The sequence below is a fragment of the Heterobasidion irregulare genome (genome assembly GCF_000320585.1).
Source record: "Heterobasidion irregulare TC 32-1 unplaced genomic scaffold scaffold_12, whole genome shotgun sequence".
Taxonomy (NCBI): domain Eukaryota; kingdom Fungi; phylum Basidiomycota; class Agaricomycetes; order Russulales; family Bondarzewiaceae; genus Heterobasidion; species Heterobasidion irregulare.
The window spans coordinates 1,017,577-1,038,102 of record NW_009258208.1 but is presented as its reverse complement, the minus strand read 5'-3'; the positions used below and the strand labels follow the sequence as shown (position 1 = coordinate 1,038,102).

General features: G+C 46.9%; 4 protein-coding genes across 4 annotated transcripts; all 4 read right to left on the bottom strand.

The window, feature by feature from the left end:
• Positions 1–2,391: 2,391 nt before the first annotated feature.
• HETIRDRAFT_162773 (uncharacterized protein) lies at positions 2,392–3,831 on the bottom strand (the record flags this gene model as incomplete). The annotated part of the gene is made up of 1 exon (XM_009553932.1): positions 2,392–3,831. The coding sequence occupies one exon, from the start codon at positions 3,829–3,831 to the stop codon at positions 2,392–2,394; it is 1,440 nt and encodes a 479-aa protein (XP_009552227.1).
• Positions 3,832–7,820: 3,989 nt separating this feature from the next.
• On the bottom strand, positions 7,821–9,044 carry HETIRDRAFT_329787 (uncharacterized protein; the record flags this gene model as incomplete). Its single annotated transcript, XM_009553931.1, has 1 exon — positions 7,821–9,044. One exon carries the CDS (start codon positions 9,042–9,044, stop codon positions 7,821–7,823), a length of 1,224 nt encoding a protein of 407 aa, XP_009552226.1.
• A 969-nt stretch (positions 9,045–10,013) lies between these two features.
• On the bottom strand, positions 10,014–10,697 carry HETIRDRAFT_53799 (uncharacterized protein; the record flags this gene model as incomplete). The annotated part of the gene is made up of 1 exon (XM_009553563.1): positions 10,014–10,697. One exon carries the CDS (start codon positions 10,695–10,697, stop codon positions 10,014–10,016), a length of 684 nt encoding a protein of 227 aa, XP_009551858.1.
• A 218-nt stretch (positions 10,698–10,915) lies between these two features.
• On the bottom strand, positions 10,916–13,237 carry HETIRDRAFT_422610 (uncharacterized protein; the record flags this gene model as incomplete). Its single annotated transcript, XM_009553930.1, has 4 exons — positions 10,916–11,238; positions 11,266–11,844; positions 12,013–12,885; positions 13,021–13,237. 4 exons carry the CDS (start codon positions 13,235–13,237, stop codon positions 10,916–10,918), a joined length of 1,992 nt encoding a protein of 663 aa, XP_009552225.1.
• Between the last annotated feature and the right edge of the window lie 7,289 nt (positions 13,238–20,526).

Sequence of the window (20,526 nt, the reverse complement as noted above, 5' to 3'; positions counted from 1 at the left end):
ACTTGAAGGGTGCAGCGAGGAATAAGGAGGAGTCTGACTCCTTTTCCAAGTCTGCCCGTTCGCTTGCACGAATGGACATCTAGACCACAGCTGATATATTTGTCGGGTTTGCGAGATATATCCACGACTGGCAGTTTAAAACGTCATGCGGGACGGTCCGTAGTTTATCGTCGTTTCGGACGATCCGTAGTTTATCGTCTTTGCGGACGTCCTTCATCATCAACATGGAATATCTGTGGGGAAAGATGTTTCTGCACGCCGGAATTTCCATCGGTGATGTGCATAGGGCCATAGACCAGACTTTGCCCGCTCCAGATTCCACTGAGGTATGATGGACGGTTTATACTATATCAAACCGGATAACTTGTAACGCCTCAAAGTTATGAGACCGCTCAGTTTAACGCCGTGAGGTAGGCGGACCTGCAGTTTAACGCCGTGCATTAGGCGGCCTTGCAGTTTAACGCCGTGCGATAGGCGGACTATCGTCTGACTATGTCCCTCGAGTCACGATAGACTTTTCCTCCGAGGATGAGGGTAGTTTAATGTCGTTTCGGACATTATCAGCGTCGTTCTCGTCAAGGACGACGTTGATGATGATCCCTATACTGAAAAAGGGACGAGTAGTTTAATGTCATTTCGGACGATTCAGCACCAGAGTGATGAATCACAACTCCTGTACGGTAAGGAGCACGTAGTTTAATGTCATTGCGGACCGATTGACACCATGGCGGTCAATCCACAACTCCTATTCGGTAAGGAGCAATAGTTTTCCGTCATTGCGGACGCATTGGCGGCCAGGGGATTGGACGTCAATGACAACCCCTAGGTTCAGGGGCACCTAGTTTAACGTCGTCGCGGACGCGCGGTATCTTGTCAAGATCGCCACGCACAATCCCTAGAAACGAAGGGACGGTAGTTTTACATCATTGCGGATGCCCGTAGTTTATCGTCGTTGCGGACGTCGATGCCATTGGCCTCGAACAATCCCTATGTGGAAAGGGACAATAGTTTAGCGTCATCGCGGACGTTGTTTCGCCACAAATATTGTGGAAAAACAATGCTTAGTTTAACGTCATCCCGGACGCTTCGTAGTTTATCGTCGTTGCGGACGAGACCTAGTTTTACGTCGTCGCAGACGATTGGCGGAATAGACTTCGGATGAGTGGCCCGCTCTGGTCGTTCTTCCGCTATGTGGGCCAGATGAGAGTCGCGTGATCTAGTCCCTTCCTACTAGATTTTCGACTCGAGGCACGTGTCCTAGTTGCCTCCTGACTAGGTCTTGGAGCGGAATTTCTTGTACTTCGACTCCAGGACTAGACTGAGCGCTCCATGAAGAGATGCTTGCTCTTCCATGTCCCCAGACCCCTCGCTTGGATTTGAACCAAGACGACCCGATATTCTTTTACCGAAAAGCGAGTGAATATCGGAAGCGCTTCGACCTTTTATAGGCAGGGTTCTGTGACGCGAGTCCTTCCGCGCTTCGCCAGAATGCAACCACGCTCCTTTGGTCAATGGTAGTTTAACGTCATCTCGGACAGGGATAGTTTTCCGTCGTTTCGGACGAGGACTAGTTTAACGTCATTGCGGACCCTAGTAGTTTATAGTCATTGCGGACCAAGCCTTTGGTAGTTTTACATCGTTCCGGATGTGTTTTGTGGCCTCGCATCATTAGGAAGACTTGTGAGGTAGAGGCGGCCCGCTCTCTACATCATCTCATGCGCCAGCTGTAGGATCCCCTAATGCGGAAACGATCCTGTAAAACGGGAGATCCAAAGTGGGACGTCCCAAAACACCAGTCAGACCTTGACTGTGAGGGTTCACGATACGAGTTATGCATCATAATTTCTTGACTCGGACTTGCAACCGGTTATGTATGGGCACTTCGCTGTACCAAGGCGAAGGGCCTGCTTGTCGACACCTACGAGTAGAGTATATGTCATGTAGAGGGTTCCCTAATGCGGAAAAAACCCTGTAAAACTGAGGATCCAAATGGGACGCTCGATGCATCTGTCAGATTAACTCCTTGACAGCGAGGATGTGAAAGGATTCCGCCGTAGGTCGTACGTGGAATTATGCCCGCTGTTGTCCTTGATTCGTACCATCATTTGAACCTAGGACTGAAAATGGTCAGGTACTTCCCCTGCCTTCTTATCTTTTCACAGTTTTTTAAGACATGCAGGTCCGATAGTTTAGACGTCATTCCGGACGCGCGGTAGTTTAACGTCTCTTTCGGACGAGGTCGTACAGTTTAACGTCTTGAGGGACGATCCTAGTTTTACGTCGTTGCGGACGATTGTAGTTTTACATCATTTCGGATGCGTTTTGTCAGGGGAAGGAGTTCCTCAACTTCCTTACCCCCTTTCTTCTCCCTATGCCCTGTTATTAGTTCGTTTAATAATCAAAAGGTCCTTGATAATCCCCGCCCCCTTCGTCAGGTCGGTAGTAGGGGTCCGCGTCGTCATAATTCCCTGGATCGTCTAGAGCATCCCATGCGTCGAGCTCGGATCTAGTCCAAGAGCTATTTCTTCGAGCCTCCGAATCAGCGCGGCGAGTTCTGCGGCTACTTCGGTTATCCTCTCTTTCGTTCGTACGAAATCGAGCACTAGGAGGAGGCGATCCAGGCCGGTGTCGAATACTCCGGCCAGCAGTTGTTCCGCGTCCGAGGGTTGCCTGGTTTCCCCGACTCCGCCTTCCCTCATTTCTTCGATAGACGGGCGGTTCCTCCTCGTCGGTATTTCCTTGGGATAAGGGAAAACTTCGTATCCGGTGAGAGGGGGGAGTCGCGGTATGGCTATGCGCTGTAGGAACCTCTCGTTGTCTCGGTGGAGGGCGCTCCACGACCGTACGCGGAACCCTTCTTGGATTTGGTACAGGCGTGGGATGTTCTCCGGGACGTGGTACGTTCCAAGTGACAACTCGGAAAGGGTCGGTTCTGCTTGGTTGGACGTTTCCCAGTTCTCCTCCGAAGAGGAGAGCTGGAAGGAGCTCTCGGTTGACATATTGGGAGAACTCGTCAGGGTGGATGAGGAGGGCTCGGGGTCGCCCGTCATTATGGGCGTACCAGGAGGCTGTGTCCGGGTCGGTTTGGAGGGCAAGCGTCCTGATCTGGAGACTGGCACTAGCCAGTCGTCGAGGTACGTCGCTATGTTCATTCCCGGGTTGTCCTGCCGAGAAGTTAGCGAGTCTTTGGAGGGCCATGGCTGTGGCCATTTGTATTACCGCGGAGATGGTGTTTCGCTGGAGGAGCGCGTCCGCGTGTCGCTCCAGTTCTCCGGTGTGAGGATCTGTACGAGGGGTAGGTCCTCCCATGGAGCTGGGAATCGGTCCACTAGTTGGTACTGGCGGAGGTGCAGTTTCTGATAGAACTGGTATCGGTTCAGCTTCTCCATGGCCTGGGAGTTGAGCTGCCGTTCTTGCTCGAAATCCCGAGGGACCTGCAACTCCACTAGGACGCGTGCCCTCACTAGGAGGTGGAACTCCCACTGGTAATGGGCCAAGGCTCGACTGGTTTCGGTCATCAGGGTTTTCATGCCGTGGTGCATCTCGTGAGGCCCTCTCCGGTGAGGGTCTTCGGGTTCTTTCCCTTTCCTTGAACTTGCCATAGTCTTCGGCGTCGTCGTCGGAGAAGTTGTTGAGATGAGGGGTGAGGAGGACGCCGGTAGATCCTGGTTGTTGAGGACTTGTTCCTCTATCAATTCGTCCAGCATCTGGTCGGTGAGGACTTGTTCCTCTTTCCACTCGTTCGACATCTGGATTGGCGACCATAAGGACGACATCGGGGGAGGAGTTTCTGGATGGAGACGAAGCATCGTGGTCGTCGTGGAGGAGCATTCAAAAAAAAAGGGAGAATGTGTTTTGAGAGGGGAAGAAGGTGAGAAGATGTTCTTGTTGGAGTCTTCTTGTCGCTCCTTTTATAATCTTTCGTCCCTCCTCTCAGGCTGTTCCTGGACGGGGTTTGTCTGGGTATTGGTCATGGAAATCTTTCATGGCTTCTTCCGCTGTTCCCTTTAGGAGAGTGTAGGGCTCCCAGGTGTTGTCTGCTTCGGGATATCCCATCCACTTGACCAAGTATTTGGTTCCCCGTCCTTGCCGTTTTGAGTCCACGATCATTTCCACTTCATAATGTTCTTCATCGTTTAATACTTCCGGTATTGGTCGCGCGAAGTTTTCTCCGTGGGCTTCGGTTTCTCTATATTTGGTGAGCACGGCGGCGTGGAACACCGGGTGGATTTTCCACTGCGGAGGGATTTGGAGCTTGTACGCCAGGGTCCCTACTTTTCCCAGTATCTTGAAGGGGCCATATCGCCTAGGGGCGAGCTTGAATTTAGGATGGGTTGTCCGAATATGGGTTCCTTCTAACCATACTTGGTCTCCTTCCTCCCATTGGGGAAGTTTCCTGTGAAGATCCCGGTCTTTGGCGTAATTGCTGGCTATTTGTAAGCTAGCAGCGGCTTCTTCCTGAACTTCTGTGATTGTCCTAATGCGTTCAGCTACCGCAGGTACCTTTGTCTCCAGCGCCGTGTCAGCTGAATAGGGGGGATTGAAGCCGTATAGCACTTCGAAAGGGGATTTCCCGGTGGCCGAGTGTTTCCGTGTGTTGTGTGAGAATTCGGCGAACGGCAAAAGGTCTACCCAATTGTCCTGATGGTAGTTGCAGAACGTTCTCAGGAATTGCTCGATCTCCTGGTTTACCCGTTCCGTTTCTCCATCTGTTTGGGGATGATATGCCGTGCTGAGAGCGGCGGTGATTCCTAGCCGTTTCCAGAGTTCTCGGGTGAATTTGGCCGCAAATTGAGGGCCCCGATCGGACACTATTTTGGTCGGCAGTCCATGTCGATTGAAAACGTTATTTTGGAAAAGCACGGTTGTTTCTTCTGCCGTGATCGTTTTCTTGCATGGGGTGATGACTATGCCTTTTGACAGACCTTGATCCACTACCACGTTAATTGAGTCGAAACCTTTGCTTTCGGGTAGGTCCGTGACGAAATCTGTCGAGATGAATCGCCAAGGAACGTTGGTGGTTTCCAGAGGGTGGATAGGTGGATGTGTCTTGTGTGTCAAGTTCTTCGTAGACTGGCATATGGCACATCCATCCACATATTCGTGGACGAATTTAGTCATGTTTTGCCACCAGTAGTGTCGTTGCACCATTTCCAATGTTTTTGCTCTACCCGGGTGTCCTACCGCAGGTGCGTCGTGATGTGTTTTGACGATGAGTCTTCGGATGACGTCGTCTTTGGGGACGCATATGTGGCCGTTGCGTCTGGTGATTCCGTCTTCGTATGTCCAATGTCCCAATAATCCTCTCATCCCTTGTGGTCCTACTCTTAAGAGTTTTGCGAGGGCTACCCTCGTTAGGGCATCGTGTTCCGATTTCGAGTGTCGGATGAGGGAAATGAGGTTTGAGGAGGCGATTTCCGTGGATTTTATATGCCGTGTCGGGGACGGTTCTACCAATGTTTCGTCGGATTTGTTGAAAAGCTTGGCCGGGAGTAAAATTTGAGATTTGTTGTCAGATTCTACCCCCTCACTTAGATCTGGACGCCTGGACAGAGCATCAGAGTGATTTGTCGATCCTGCTTTATAGCTGAGTGTAAAGTCGAATCTGCTCAAATAAAGGCTCCAACGGGCGTGTCGTCGTGATAGGTCTCGCGCCGTTTGGAAGTGTTCCAGGTTTTTATGATCTGTCCAAATCTCGAAGGGGTGTCGTGCGCCTTCGAGGTAGTGATTCCAATGTTCCAACGCTTTGATTATAGCCAAGAGTTCCCGGTCGTGAACATCGTAATTCCGCTCTGCTGGTGAAAACGATCCAGAGAGGAAAGCGACTGGGTGCCAGTCACCATCTTTTCCTTCTTGTAGAAGGGTAGCTCCATAGGCGATTAGTGATGCGTCCGTTACTAGTCGATATGGGTGCATGGGATCTGGATAGTTCAGGACAGGTTTACTGATAAAAGCTTTCTTTAATCGTTCGAAAGCTTCTTGGCATTTTGTAGTCCAGTTCCATTTCTCGTCTTTTTTGGTGAGGTCGTGTAGGGGGCGCGCGATGAGTGAGAACTTGTCAATAAAGCGCCTGTAAAAATTCCCTAGACCCAGGAAGGAGCGAATGTCGCGGACTGTTCGTGGGATTGGCCAATCTTTTATTGCGTCCACCTTTGAGTCCTCCATGGCGACATGGTCTTTTGAAATTGTATATCCCAGGTATTGGAGCTTTTCCTTGTAAAACTCGCATTTTTCGGGTTTCAAATATAGATCGTTGTCGCGTAGGATTTGGAAAACCTGGTTTAGGATTTTGACGTGTTCCGCCATGGTTTTGGAGAAGACGAGGATGTCGTCCATATATACGGTTATCTTCCGGGCTGTGATGAGCTCTCTGAAGATCATGTTCATCATAGCTTGGAAGGTGGCTGGTGAGTTGGTCAGGCCGAAAAACATCACCGTGGGTTCGTAAGAACCTAACGGAGTGATGAAGCTCGCCTTCCACTCATCTCCTTCTTTGATGCGTATATTGTTGTATCCCCATCGCACGTCCAATTTGCTAAAAATGATGGCCCCTTTTATCACATCCAGTAGTTCCTGGATTAGTGGAAGGGGGCACACATTCGGGATGGTGTGCGAATTTAAGTGGCGATAGTCCTGTACCGGGCGTAGTTTTCCATCCTTTTTTCCTATAAAGAAAAATGGGGCTGCTGTTTGCGAGGTGGATCGACGGATGGTTCCTCTCTCCAGATGTTCCTTGATGAATTTTCCTAATTCGTCGTGTTTCTCTGGGCTCAGGGCGTAGATTTTGGGCACTTGAGGTTTGAATGTTGGTTTCAAGTCGATGGCATGGTCCCAGTAAGTGTGTTCTGGGAGTCGCTGGGACTTTCGTTCGCTAAAGATGTCCAAAAATTCGTGATGCGCCTTGGGAACTCTTTCCTTTAGATTGGTGACGATAATCTCGTCTTCCAGGTCTTGGTCGAAACTGGCAAATCCTGACGGTTCGGGGGCCAGTTTCCGAATAACTGGGTCCCGGGTGGCCGGTTTTCCTGAGGGTTTGTCTGGGAGATCAGGTTCTCCCCCGTTTGGTGAAAGAGATGGCTCGTCTCGAGCCTTTCGTTTCTCTTCTGCGTATTTCCTTATGTCCTTTAGGAGCCATTTCCTTTTGAGGTATGCTCGTAGTCGGACGCCAAACGTTCCGCTGTGATCGCGGAGTCCTACATCTTCTGATAGTCTTCGGAGATGTTCCAGGCGCTGTTTTTCGCGCTCATTGATGCGTGGTTTGTGCCGTGGCTCCACGTCTGATAACCGCCTACCGTATGGCGGTTCTTCCCTTGCCCTAGTGAACCCATATGGTTGCTGGCATTTCTGGGGGCACCGATCAAAGTGCACTTCACGTCGCCTCCATTCGATGGAGGGATCGTGGTATTTCAACCAATCTGTTCCCAGGATAAGGTCGTCTTTCCCTAGATTGGAGATAAACATCTGGACGCGCTCGGTATGCGTTCGTCCACTGATGTCCCGAATGGTGAGGTTCACATCCAAGGCGGATCGGATGAGACCTGCTTTGTTAATGGTGTCATCGACATTCCGGACGCGAATGGGGTTATTGAGTGTATAGGTGGGGAAACGATGTCTCTTGACCCAAGTTTCGTTTACTATAACCCCTTCGCAGGCCGAGTCGATGGTTGCTTTTGCTCCAGCGTTTTGACTCCTGTTTGATACTTTCACGTTCAGGCGTATGGGGGTGATGATACGGTCGTTCATTGCTCCGATACGAATACAAGTGCGGGCATCAAACTCGGGTCGTCCTTGACCTCTCTCCTTCGCTGGCGAGGGAGAGGTCAGGAAAAACGCTCCGCGTGTCCCAAGATTACTTCTCTTGCTTCATCTTCCCCTAATTCTCCGAGTACTGCTCCGATTCGAGCAGAATGACTGACGCCTCCGTCTCCCCGTCGTCCGTTAGGTAGCATAGCGCGCTGCCCATGGTTCGTCTGGGGTCGTCCGGATGGGGTAGAGTGAGGACGTTCCATCGAAGGACCAGGTTGTGGTACCCGCTGGTTGTCGCGATGAACATCCTCTGTCTCCATTCCTCGATATATTCCCGCTTGGTCTCCCATAGCGGATGCGTCGTCTTCTCCTTCAAGATCGACCGCGCGGTTTCCTCTCCCTGTCGTACCCAAGCGTCTCTTCGAGTTTCCTCGAACTGGTGGAACGCCTCTGCGGGCCGACCAGCAGTTAGCGCTAGAGTGTCCTATCTTTCCACAATTTGAACAAGAGGTGGCTCGCTTGCCATCATATTTCCGCTTTTGGCTAAGGGCATTGCGCTTGCGCGTTGCGTCAATGTCCATGTCAACAACTTGGTTGTTCATTCTGCGAGGGGCGTTTGTGGAGTTGTAGCGGGGAGAGACTTGGTTATGAAAACGATTCAAATAATCGCTTCGAAAGGAGGTGGAGTTGGCGAGGATGGCCTTTTGAGCTGTTCTGGCTCGAAGTCGTCCATCTATTTCGCAGGCTGTATTGATCCAGTCCTGAATCGTATCCTTTGGCTGAACTTCCTTGTCATATATTTTGTCCATGACGCGCGGGTCTAGTCCGCGTTGGAAGTAAGGGACTTGCTCTTTATCGGAGATGTCGGCATCGGCGGCGATGAGAATGAATTGGTTGGAGTATTCATCAACCGTCATTCGTCCTTGGGAGAAGGCCATAAGTGCGCTTCGTGCCTTGTCGGTCTTGCCTGTCTCCCTGAACTGTAATTTGAACTTGGCTAAAAAGTCCTTCCAGGTGCCTAGATCGGTAGGTGGGTCTGCTCCTACTGATTTGAGGAGGAAGTTCTCCGCCCAAGCTCCCGCCGTGCCGTATCTCATGCATGAGAGCACAAGGGATATTTTGTCTTGATCGGTCTTGTACCGATCGGATTCTGCTGCGAAAAGAAGGAGGCATTGGAGCATGAATTTCTGGGATTCAATGCGGTCGCCTGTGTAATTGTCTGGGAGTTTGACTTTTCCTCTTCCGGGTTGTACTGTCGCGGAAGGGGTGTTTGTAGAAGTCGAAGCTTGTCCCGACATTTCGGCGAGTGGTTCGTTTCGGGTGTTGATCGGTGTTTGGTCTGGTGAGTCGGAGTCTGATTCCGAGGTTGTTTCCTCTTGCTCCGAGTCTTCGGGGATTACCGGCGCCGGTTCCCTGTATTGTGGGGCTAGTTCCCACTGAGCTTCTGTTTCGTTCCAAATATCCTCTTCTTCTGTTCCGTCTTCAAGGGTGAAGTAATAACGCCCGTTTCGGTATGAGCAGTTATCGTAATTCGGAGGGGCAGTTCTGTTATTGTCTTCGTAGACCCAGAAGTCCCCTTCGCGCCGGATAGGGCGATTGTTGTGACGGAGTTGGTTATTGATACGTCTAGTGCCGGGTGGGTATTCCTGGCCTAGGTCTTGCTCCAGAGTGTGTGCAGTAACGCTTTCTCAATGGGGGTCTATATCCCCACTGAGCAAGGTTATGAGAGAGGGTGTGGCAGCAAGCTGGTGCGAGCAAGGTAGGGGCAGAAGAGTCTATTCTAGTGTTACGACTGCTCGTCGGTAACCCCAAGAGTAGGAGGTTCTTCCCTAGGTCACTCGTGGAGGATGTGTGGAACGGTGGTCTCAACTGTACGTGTAGCACAGGAGCCAGAAGTGTATTGCGTTATAGCAATGAAAGGTACTGTAGGAAGACAGTACTGAACGAAGGTTCCTGTATGTGGAGATACAGGAGAACGAAGAGAATAGACTGAAGATCGTCAGCCTATTCTATGGGCCTTTTATACTACTTTGGGAAGTAGGGCGTGGGAATACCGAATATGTATCTGTAGGTATTCTCTAAGTCGTCTCTCTCAATAACGACTACTCTTGTGCTTCTCCGTTGGTCCCCTTCCGGCCAGGAGAGACTAGGAGGTTCATGCCCTGCGTGTGAGTAATTTATAAGGCGGCGTTCCATGCCCGCTAATACAATAGGCCCGTGATACTCGACCAACGATAAGGTGATCCGTTGGGAGTGGATGACCAAGGTTAATATCTGTACCTTGGTGTACGCCTCAACCTGTGAGGCCGCGTGATATTTGTGATGATCGTATCGGAATAGACCGCCGTGTAGGCCCGATAGAACGTGATCATAACAGGTGCTATTTGTCTTCTTGAGGACTGTAAACCAGTGCAATTGGTAGGAAGAATTCGATGGCTCATAGACTCCAGCAGCGATCTTGGTTTGATAAGTCGGCACACTTTGTCATAGATGCCTGGTGGAATCGGGATGTTGCGCTGCACCCAGGGCTTGTGCTCAACTACCAGCATATTGACTGGTGGGAAGAAGTCCTCGCGGAAACGTCCGTATTCCAAATTGTCCCAGGCGAATCCCATCTCTTGTAAACACATGAAATGGTGCATGAGCTGTTGTTCGGCCAGCCAAAGGAAGTCATCCGAGTGGACTTTGTCGATGAGGTCGCGTCGTTCGGCTGTGTATCTGCCGGTCGGCGCAAAGGGTGGGGGGTTCGGTGTTAGTGTCGGAAGGGCAGCGAGAGGGTCACTAAGGATGTTCCGAATGATTCGGAACTTTTCGGGGAGGTCGGCCAAGACTGGTCGTGTTTTCTGAGCAACCAGTTTGTACTTGCGCTTGGCGGTGAAGATGGCGACTGGGTCGGCGGTATTAGTGGAATGGAAAGAACCGGGGACAACTAAGGAAAATAAGGATGACATATCAGAATCGAGATTGTTTTTGAGATGATTTTCGGGCCCCAAATCGGAGGCCATAATGTATTTGAGACAGAGATCGCGATGAGAGGGAAATGGAGAATGGAAATCTGAGGATGCTTCAATAAGTGGGAAATTGGGGGTATCATGATTGGTGGAAATGATCAGTGCAACTTTTCCTTGATCTCGGGTCAATTCATCGAGTCGCGAAAACCCACTTGTCTTCAGTGAAGGACTTGAGGCGGTCCTTGTCTGATCGTCAGAATGGTGGCTCGTTGTCCCTTGTTCGGGTCGCTGATGGTGATCATGTGGTCTTCATTTGAATAATTTTTGACAATACTTTTGGTGAGGATGTTGAAGGGCTGACCGAGGAGAACGTCGTAGGCTGAATTCCAAATGATGAGGATGTGGAGGTACAGGGTGGTGTCGCCGATGAGGAATGGCACATTGTGTGCCAGGCCCAAGGATTGGTCGATTTCGCCGTTCGCCGACTGCATATTGAGGACGATTTCAGGGTCATAGATGAGTGCCAGTTTGTTGCAAATGCCTTCCGACATGGCAATGACTTAGGAACCTGGATCGATGACACATTCGACTTCCTGCTGATGATCAACAAGGGGAACAATAGACCTTAGGGCAGACAATTCTTTAGCAACTATCAATGGCTGAGGAACCTGACTGGGCTGTAGATTCTTCAGATATGTTTCGTACATGTTGGGGATGATGATTGCACTAGGCGGAGGTGTTTCCGGTTGGTGCAGGATGTTGATGAAGGAGGAGACAGTCAGTTGAGTCAGTGGTTCAAGGTCGTCGATGGCATAGGGTAGATTGGCATCTTGGTAGAAGGTCCGAACATTGCTGGCATCTTTGGCAGGCGATCGGCATGCTGACGTGGCTTCCCTGACCTGCAAACGGACTTCGGCGGAGAGGGAGAGTAGTTTGCGCTGGGTAAGCATCACCTGAGTGGCCATCACCCTGTTGTAGACCTTAGCTGCTACCTTCTCGTCATAGATCGGCGCCGTGGTTTTGTAGGCCGGAGCGTCCTTCTTTGCCAAGGGTATCTTTGCCGGGGCTCCCATGTTGCATTTATGTGGCGGTGCATAGGTGGCGTCTTGGGCTTTGGCATATGGGTGGATTGGAGCATCGTCCTTGGCTGGTACCGGGGGTGGTCACTGAGTTGGGGTGGTCGGTTAGGGTTCGGTTTCCAGAGTTTCGGTCATCACTTGTCATTCGGGGACCGGTGAAGGGGTAGGTGCCGAACATCTTGTCTGCGCCATTTTGCATGCCTTCATGCCCCACGTTCAGAGTGCGAATAGTTCACATTTGAGGCTCGCAATTTGCTGGACATTGGTGAGTTGGTAAGTTGGGGTGATATCCAGCAATGAGGGGGAATCGTGACAGGAGGCTATTATCATCAGGTGAGTCGGCGCCGCATTTACCATGAATATCATCTGTCCAGTTGCCAACTGTCCTGGATTCCTGCGATGCCATTTGTCAACTTGGTCCTTTAGGTTACTACCTATGATTTCTCTGGGTACAAATGCCCCACTTGACAATACAACCTTCCCCTCGATATTCCGCTTGCATTTGCCGATCTGAATATATTTGGTGACATCGGGACAGGTGCACATGAAGTGTTCGGGACTGCCACAGAACATGCAGTTGTCGCCGCCTTGTCCTGGTTGTTGGGATGGTCGATTGGCTGGCCTGGACATCCCTTGAGCTGCGATGGACTTGACAAAGGTGTTGGTGAGTCGTTCAAACATGGTTGCCAGGTCTTTGGCTTTGATTGCATTGGTGGGTGGCACAGCGGGGGCTGCTTGAGAGATGTCGGTAGAGGTTGTGTTGTAGGCGGACATGGTGCCGTGCAAAATGAATCGGGCCGTGTCATGGATGTCTTGGAGGTTGTATGGGCCGTCTGGGAAATGATTGGGGAACTTGAGTTGTAGACATTGCAAGATTCTTGCCCATAGCTCCAGTTGGAATCCTCTAGCGAAGGCACATTCTTGTTCGGCAGCCAAGATTTGTGCCTTGCTAAGGAGGAATACCATGATTGCCAGGAATCGCCGATGATAGTTGCCAAGTTCGCTGAGAGACAAGATGCCAACCCTGCTTGTTTCGCCAACTAGCTTGTCCATATCTGATACCGACCATTTGCGCTCTTCCTCCGATCCGGGGTACAATCTGTAGACTTCTTCGCAGAACTCCTTGAATGTCTTTGTGGCATCAGTGAAAGTGGTGAGTGATTCCCAAAGCTTGCAAGTGTCGACGTCCAGGAATCAGCAAGCATGTTTCTTCTTTTCCTGTTCGTCTTCTATCGCTGACCAACCAAAGTGGAAGTCTAGATTGGCGAAATATCGTCTCAATTTGCAGGGTTGATGGGGGTCAAAGGTCGGGGCCGTTTGATCTCCACGAGCAGGCATGGATGGGGTTGCCATAGTAAGAAAGTCAAAGGTGGGAGAAAATATATTGTTTGCTAAGGTGATCAGGGATGGAGTTGCTGGTTCGAAGGAGCATTCTAGTGATGTTGGTCGGATGGTCGGCATCCAGAAGACGGGGCTGCGTGGGATTAACGGAGAGATGGAGTTATGGGGAGATGGTATAGGAGACAGGGGTGATTGTTCTAAAAGCGCAAGATCAAGGATGGGGGAAATCAGTGGGAGTAGCAATTGGTTTGGCAACAACGGTGGGGTTAAGAAGAAAGTGGAGTTGGGTGGCGGCGAGAGCAATGGTAAGGATTCGAGATCAAGGTAGTGATGGTGGGATAAATGTTCTGGGACTATATCGGCATCTCCGAACAAACTTTGGTTGGCAGATGTTTCCTGAGTATTGAAGCTGTCAATAACTGTTTGTCATTCTTTGCGCTCCGCTGTTGGTCAGGACGAGCGATGTAGATTCCTTGAAGTAATTTTGAATACTAACCCCTCGCGGTGGGCTCCAAAATAATACACTAGAGGTGGTTCTAAGTGCCGAGCACAATACTAAAACAACCTCTAATGCAGGGGTGCTGGAGCTAGTATCTAATACACAAGGAATTATTAGTAATGACTTTAGAAATTGAAGGCATAAGGAGAAGCAATGGGGAGTGTGAGATTATAGCACCCAAATAGTTTCAGGACTGCGCCAAACACCGACTGAACATTTGATTGGTCATGTTGGGGACTCGGTCGGTAACAAGAAGGTAGTGTCACAACTAACAACTACGTGCTTCAAGAGCCACATGGGACTCTGACAATATACAAGGGAGGATGGGGGGGTACGAATGAAGAGACAAGTACAAATGCAAATGAGGCTGAATGATGAGGATGACAAGTTTTCAGAAGTTGACAAAGACAATTTCGATGGTTGAGATGAGTGCAAATGAGCTCTAAACTGTGGGATGCAAAAGCTGGTTTATTCCAGAGTTGTATGTAGGTTTTTTATAGTAAACAGTGCCCCTAAGTGAAATTTCGAACACGAAATGAGAGTAGATGTCGAATGGACGCCAAGCCCCAGCGATCAGAGAAGATAAGAAGGTAGGTAAGATATCTATATGGGTTCCGAAGGTAATAAGGTAAAAAGGTAATCAGTGATGTCAAAATCCCAGACATTTGGGATCTGTCGCCCAAGTGCAGGTGGCTGGAACAGGTGTTGGCGAGCCAATAGCAATAAAGAAGAAGTAATGTATGACCAAGGTGGCCAAGTCATGGTGCAAGATTGCGTTTGACCGACCATGTGGAAGTCGGGAAGATAAGCGATAAGGACCGACCGCCTCACGGAGCACATTGGTTGACACGGAATACCAGCTCTGATCTCGTAAACACCTATCGTAACACTCCTATGCAGTCATGGTAAGTACATGACATATGGGCAAACTGACCCAAGTGCTGCCAAACGTCCTTTGGAGGGTTGCAGTCGGTCGGGTGGGGACCAACCGTGTTTGGTGCAAGTCAGCATCTTTGGTACTTGTCGAGCGCTGTTCGGTATCTCCCAAAAGCTTCCTGAATACCTTCCTCAGACCCTAGCATGGGTGCATGCTTATCACCATTATTTTGGAATACCTCGAAAATAGCAAAGTGCTGTAGGCCTCCAAAGCATATAGTTCCTTGCCACATTGCTAAGGATAGTACAACAGTGCCATCAGCCATGCGTAAATGTTATTTGGAGGAATGCCATCCAGTAATGCTTGAAATGTGCATTCGGGGTTTTTTGAATTGATAAGAGACATGGACTAGATAAAGGGCTGGTAGGTGGTTTGGGTGGTTTAGGAGAGCACAGAATAAAGGTCAATGATATCAATTGCTCATACAAAAGAAGTATTAGACATGATGGTTGGAGTGGTATCTGTGTCTTTTGTGGTGCCGCCCCTGGGCATTGCAGCAATATGTCTGAGGGCCCATTGTCTGTTGATGGGAGTCTTAAATTCTAGGGTCATCTGTTGGCCTTTTATGTAGATGACCCTTCCCCATTTCCCTGCTCATCACTGATGTTTTTTACTTTGTCATTGTATTCACCAAGATGCATCCTTCCCATTCCATCTGTGATATATACAAGGTTGACTGCGGTGGCGTTGGTAGTGGCAGCGTTTGGTAAGCAGATGATGCCAAGCTCACAGTTGCACAATGCACGCCAAGCCGTCTCATTGCGTAGTAATTACAGGTCGTAAGGTATCTGACAATTAAAACTGTAGTGGCTATGAGTGCCATATTTGAAGCATTCCCCCAAGCACAGTTTAGCCATTCCAGGGCACAGGGGGTATAGGTTGGATGTGGAGGCTCGGCTACCAGGACCATGGAGGGCAGTCCAGTTGACAACTTGTTGGTTATATAATGTAGTGCTATTGACTGTGGCGGGGCAGAATGTAGTGCTATTGACTGTGGCGGGGCAGTATGGGAGGAGGTTGAGGAGGCAGCTGAGGTTGCAGCATTTGGTCTCAGGTAGGGGTTGCCTGCCTAGCGGCCGACACTCCTTGTTGAATGGTATGAATGTATTTACATGAACACCCGTGAATGGGGCATTGGCATATCCACTAGTTGTGCATTGCAGGCTGGGGATGCTAGGTACTATACTAGGCTGTATGGGTATTGGCTGGACAGGGAGTGTTATAAAGGGAAGGGCTCAAAATCTACTAGGGCAATTGTTAGTGACTGTCTGTATCATGGTGCACAGGCATGTTTTGTCCTTTGCTTTGATTGCCATATGGTCAATGTAATCAAAAATGGCTTCCATATTAATGCCACATATGGATTTCATGAATGCCGTCCAATTGGTGTGTGTGAACCCGATCTCGGTTTTCAGGATGTCAGAAAGGTGCTGTCTGACAGATTGGATGTACGAGGAGGATGCAGCTAGTCCAGCTTGTATTATGAGTTGTAAGGCATCATTGCCCATTTTACATGGGTCTAAACCTTGATTCCTCTGTTATCAACTTTTTTGCCCAAATCTTTGTCTCAAAACCTAAGTTTTAAGATTTCATCCTCATATTCTCCTTGTTGTTTTTGAGTATGTTCTGACTTCGGCCATCATTCCAAAAAGGCAGCTTTAAAATCCATCTAGTTGGCAGTTTGGGCTGCTGTTAGGCCATTAAACCAGTCATCTGTATTGTGCCTGGACTTGACATAGAACAGGAATCGGCTGATTGCGAGGGTTTCTTCAGTGTTGAAGTGTATATGTTTCAATGGATAAAGGAATTCTTGGGAGCTCTCTGCAGCCCCTAAGTTGCCTGAGAACAGTTCAACCTTTTCTGTCATGTGTGGTTTGTGTGGTGGGATTATAGGAGCTAGGATGGCAGATGTGGTGATTGTTGGTGTGATGAATCCAGTGGGTAGCAGCAGTTGTGATGGAATGTGTGTTACAGTAGGCTAGAGGCTGTATTTGTCTGGGGTTTTGCTACAAGAAATGCTGGTGGAGTTGTGGAATGAAAATTTAATAGATGTGAAGATAGATGGTGTCGATGGGAATGTGGAGAATGTGGAAGAGGAGTGCGGGGATTATGTGGCTGTGGGCAGTCTCTGTAGGAATTGTACATGTAAGTCTCTAATATATAATGTGGGGTTGTTCAACTGTTGTTTGATACTGTGGTTTTCTGAGGGTATCGGTGCCAGCGTGACTTCTTGTTGGCAGTTGTAGTAGCAATGGTTCAGTAATGCATTGTTGCAAATTGCACTCTTGTCACTAAGATGGAATGGGCAGGGATCGTCAGTGGTATCACTTTATCTCATCAATGTCCCTCTACCGTACATCCTATGGCTACTGTGGGGGATGTTGCTGACTAATGTCTATGGCATTTCCCACTCTTGTTCTCTCTATTCTCCACTATCTGCCACTCTCTGCCTATCTGCTCCTCTTCTCTCTGCTTCCCTATTCTAACATGCCTTATAGATGGCTAATAGGAGTTCTATTGTGCTAGGAAAAAATGGGTTCCTAAGTACTTTGCTTCCAATATAGCCTAATCTTCTTGTATGACCTATATGTAATGATTACACTTCACTTTGTTCATGATCTCTATTGTAAGTCCTTGAGATAGTAAGAGTAGATGCCCATATATTATTAATATTGAGGAGATGTCAGTGAATTTTGTCAAAAGAGACTGCAAGGTTCTTCTTTTTCTTAAGTTTACCTAGAAAAACATCTTCTTTTAATTAGATCTGATTATTCAAAATACTAATCTTAGCTAATCATATATTATCCATAATCAATTTTATAATCAAATCTACAAGTAAAAGTAACATTGTCTATACTACTATAGTCCCATCGGAATCTACAATCCAATTACAATTTTACACATTTTAAATCTAAATTGTGTAAGTGCTACAACCTCATTTTTACTGTATTCATTATTTCTTATTAGTTTACTATATCATTGTCTAGTGCCTATATTCAAATATCAGCCCTAATTTTCAGGGCATTTATTGACCTCTTTATATATAGGATAGATAAAAGATAAATATCTAAGAAAATCAGAAATATTGAGAAGGCCTTATTCATATCAATATATTTAGGTTACCAGGTAAATAATTTAGATCGTGTGGCTTAGTAGTTTAGAGCACTAGTCTAGGATATACAGGCATAAGATTGTTGGTTCATTTCTAGTAATGGGCAAGTTTATAATAAGGTGCGACTTTAGTTTGATTAGTAAGCTTTATGCATACTCTATGATTGGAGGTGTGGTAATAGTAGAGAAACCATAGAACTGGGTTGGTTGATATTTTTCCAAAAGTCCATATAATAAATTAGCTTTAATTAGCTCTAATTAGATCTTATAATTTCAGAATTAGAGAGGGGGTAAGCTAAAATCCTTAATTGTAATTCGCAAAAATATAGCTATATTTATGCTTAACTATGGTTAATTTAATATGGAGCTTTTCCCTGATATCTATATTATAGTCTAATAACAACATACCATATATCTAGACTATATATATATGAGATATCTACTTTTGTGAGGAATATAAGTGACCTGCTTTTAAACTATGCTCTACAATGGCCAAGGTTTCTCTTGATGAAAACCTTAATAGTGACCTTGTCTGATTGTTCAAGTACTTGACAAGCACCCTAGATGCACTAGAAGCAACAGATTCCCAAAACTAAGCTTTCTAAACAAATAGTAAGCCAGTAAGGCCTATAAGGGTTAGATAGAGTACTATAAAGAGATGAGCATAGTTTGCTGGGAATAGGCTAGGAGTAGACTAGGAGTAGTAGTGCTTGAAGGTATGATAGGGCTTTGCCAATTATCCTGACCTTTAGTGCTTAGTTAGGCAGGTCTAGGCTTAAGAACCTAGTTTTTTTGATGCAACTCTTTCAAAAATTATGCAAGACTCTAGTCTATATCCAAATTAATCCCCTCTTATAAGTAGTAGGCATTTCTGCAGGAATTTAATATTTTTTTTTATTTGTAACTATAATATATATTTAGTATGACAAAATCCATATTATCTACTTATATGGCCTTATACTGCTAGTTGCATACTTAACATGCTATAACATAATATGCTCTTGTGTAATTAACAGACTATATTTGCCTGACCTACAAATACTATACTTGCTCATTTCAATTTTATATATTATGGCTAATGAGGATTGGTACACTTTTATAGGTTTGGAGGCTCTTAAAAAATTATTGATGGCCTTGTTTTATGGCCAGCAAGTACTCATAACTAGTAGCTTATATCTACCACATGCTCTCTTAGTGGCATCAACCAACTTATGGTCACTATATTGGTGATGGGAAAATGGCAGCCACATACCTGCTATTTCTCATACTGAAGAAGCTCACTATAGAGCCTGATCTTCCCTGGTATGGAACTAGAGTTCTGGACAAGCCTATCATATTGATGATTACTCTTCTAAGTGACCTTGGGCATGATAAGATAAGCTACTAGAGTATTGTTAGTCCTAGAAGGAACAACTGAATATTACTTAAGGTAGATAAAATAAAAAGGCTTGGTATTGCAGCCATGGTGCTCAATGTTGACAATGTCAAGACTATCTCTAAGAAAGGCCAGAATCTATTAAGGGAAGTGAGTTAATACAAATAGAAAGTTGTCATTGTGTTTTCTAAGTAACTCACCTTTTTATAGTTTGACACTGTTCTATAAACATGCACTTTCTGCAACATCCTTGTACTATATATGGTTGACAAAGCCCATATTGTTACTCTATAGAGCCTCATATTTCACAAGCCATATGGCCAGCTCAGTAAGATTTGCACATAGATACAATTAGACATACCTATTCTAGTATTGATAGTGACATCTATTGTTGAGATTGAGGGCCATATGATAAAGCAATTAGGGATTCAGCAATATCAAACACTGTAGCAATCATATAAGCATGCAAACCTCCAGTTGGCATTTTACACCCTCTTACATGGTCTTGATGGCCATGAATTTCCCAATCTTGCATAGGTTACATGTGCCTAGAAAAAGACAATCATTTATTGCTTCTCTATTGACCTCAGCCATTATCTTACAGTTTATCTATGGAGGCTCCTTTTCCTAGGTAAACAATATTTCACATCCATTCAAAAATACAATGGACTTACTTGGGCTAAATCTAATGCATAAGCTGTGCACTTATTTGCTGATAACCCAAGGCCTTGATCATGATTGTGATGATAAAGTCCAGCATGAGAGTTGATATCTGAAATATTGAAGTGTCCATCAACCTGGGTTTACCAGAGTTAGCTGAAGCTATACTTTAGCAAAATGGTAGAGCAGGTCACTAGAGTGAAGCAGAAATATATGGATACATGTGTATTCAAGCCTTAATTGTAGCATTGGTGGTAGTAGAGAACTAGAGAAGTATACGGTCAAAGACAGGTAAGGGAGATAGCTTGAGTAAATAAGCAAGCAAGAACATTGGGTTCAGAAAGACAACCCACTTAGAGGATCCTTACTTGCAATGCTTGATTTGGGCATATATATAGAATGAATGCCTTATAGTCACCTTTAATGTCATGTTTGGTAGCCCTTAGATGTATTCATATAAGAACTGCTTCAAAGCACAGTGGCACTTACCATGTTTAATATGCTTATAATGCTCCCAGTTTCTCTCCATGATTATACAGTCTCCTTAGGATGTCTCTTTCTCCTGCCTAGTCATTGGTGGTCCCTTAGATGCTATAGAGAATGTGATGGATATTAAATAAATCACTCTGATACCTAGCTCAAGCTTACCAAAGAGATAAGGTAGCATACAGTTAAAGGTGTCTACAAGTTTCAACAAGAGCTCTGGCCTCTGTAGAATACTACCAAATCATGGTACTTACCTTTAGTCTTCTTTATCCTATTAACTATCTTTTTATGGCTTATAGACCATTTTTACCTAGTATATAATTGGGAGATCCTTGTGGAGA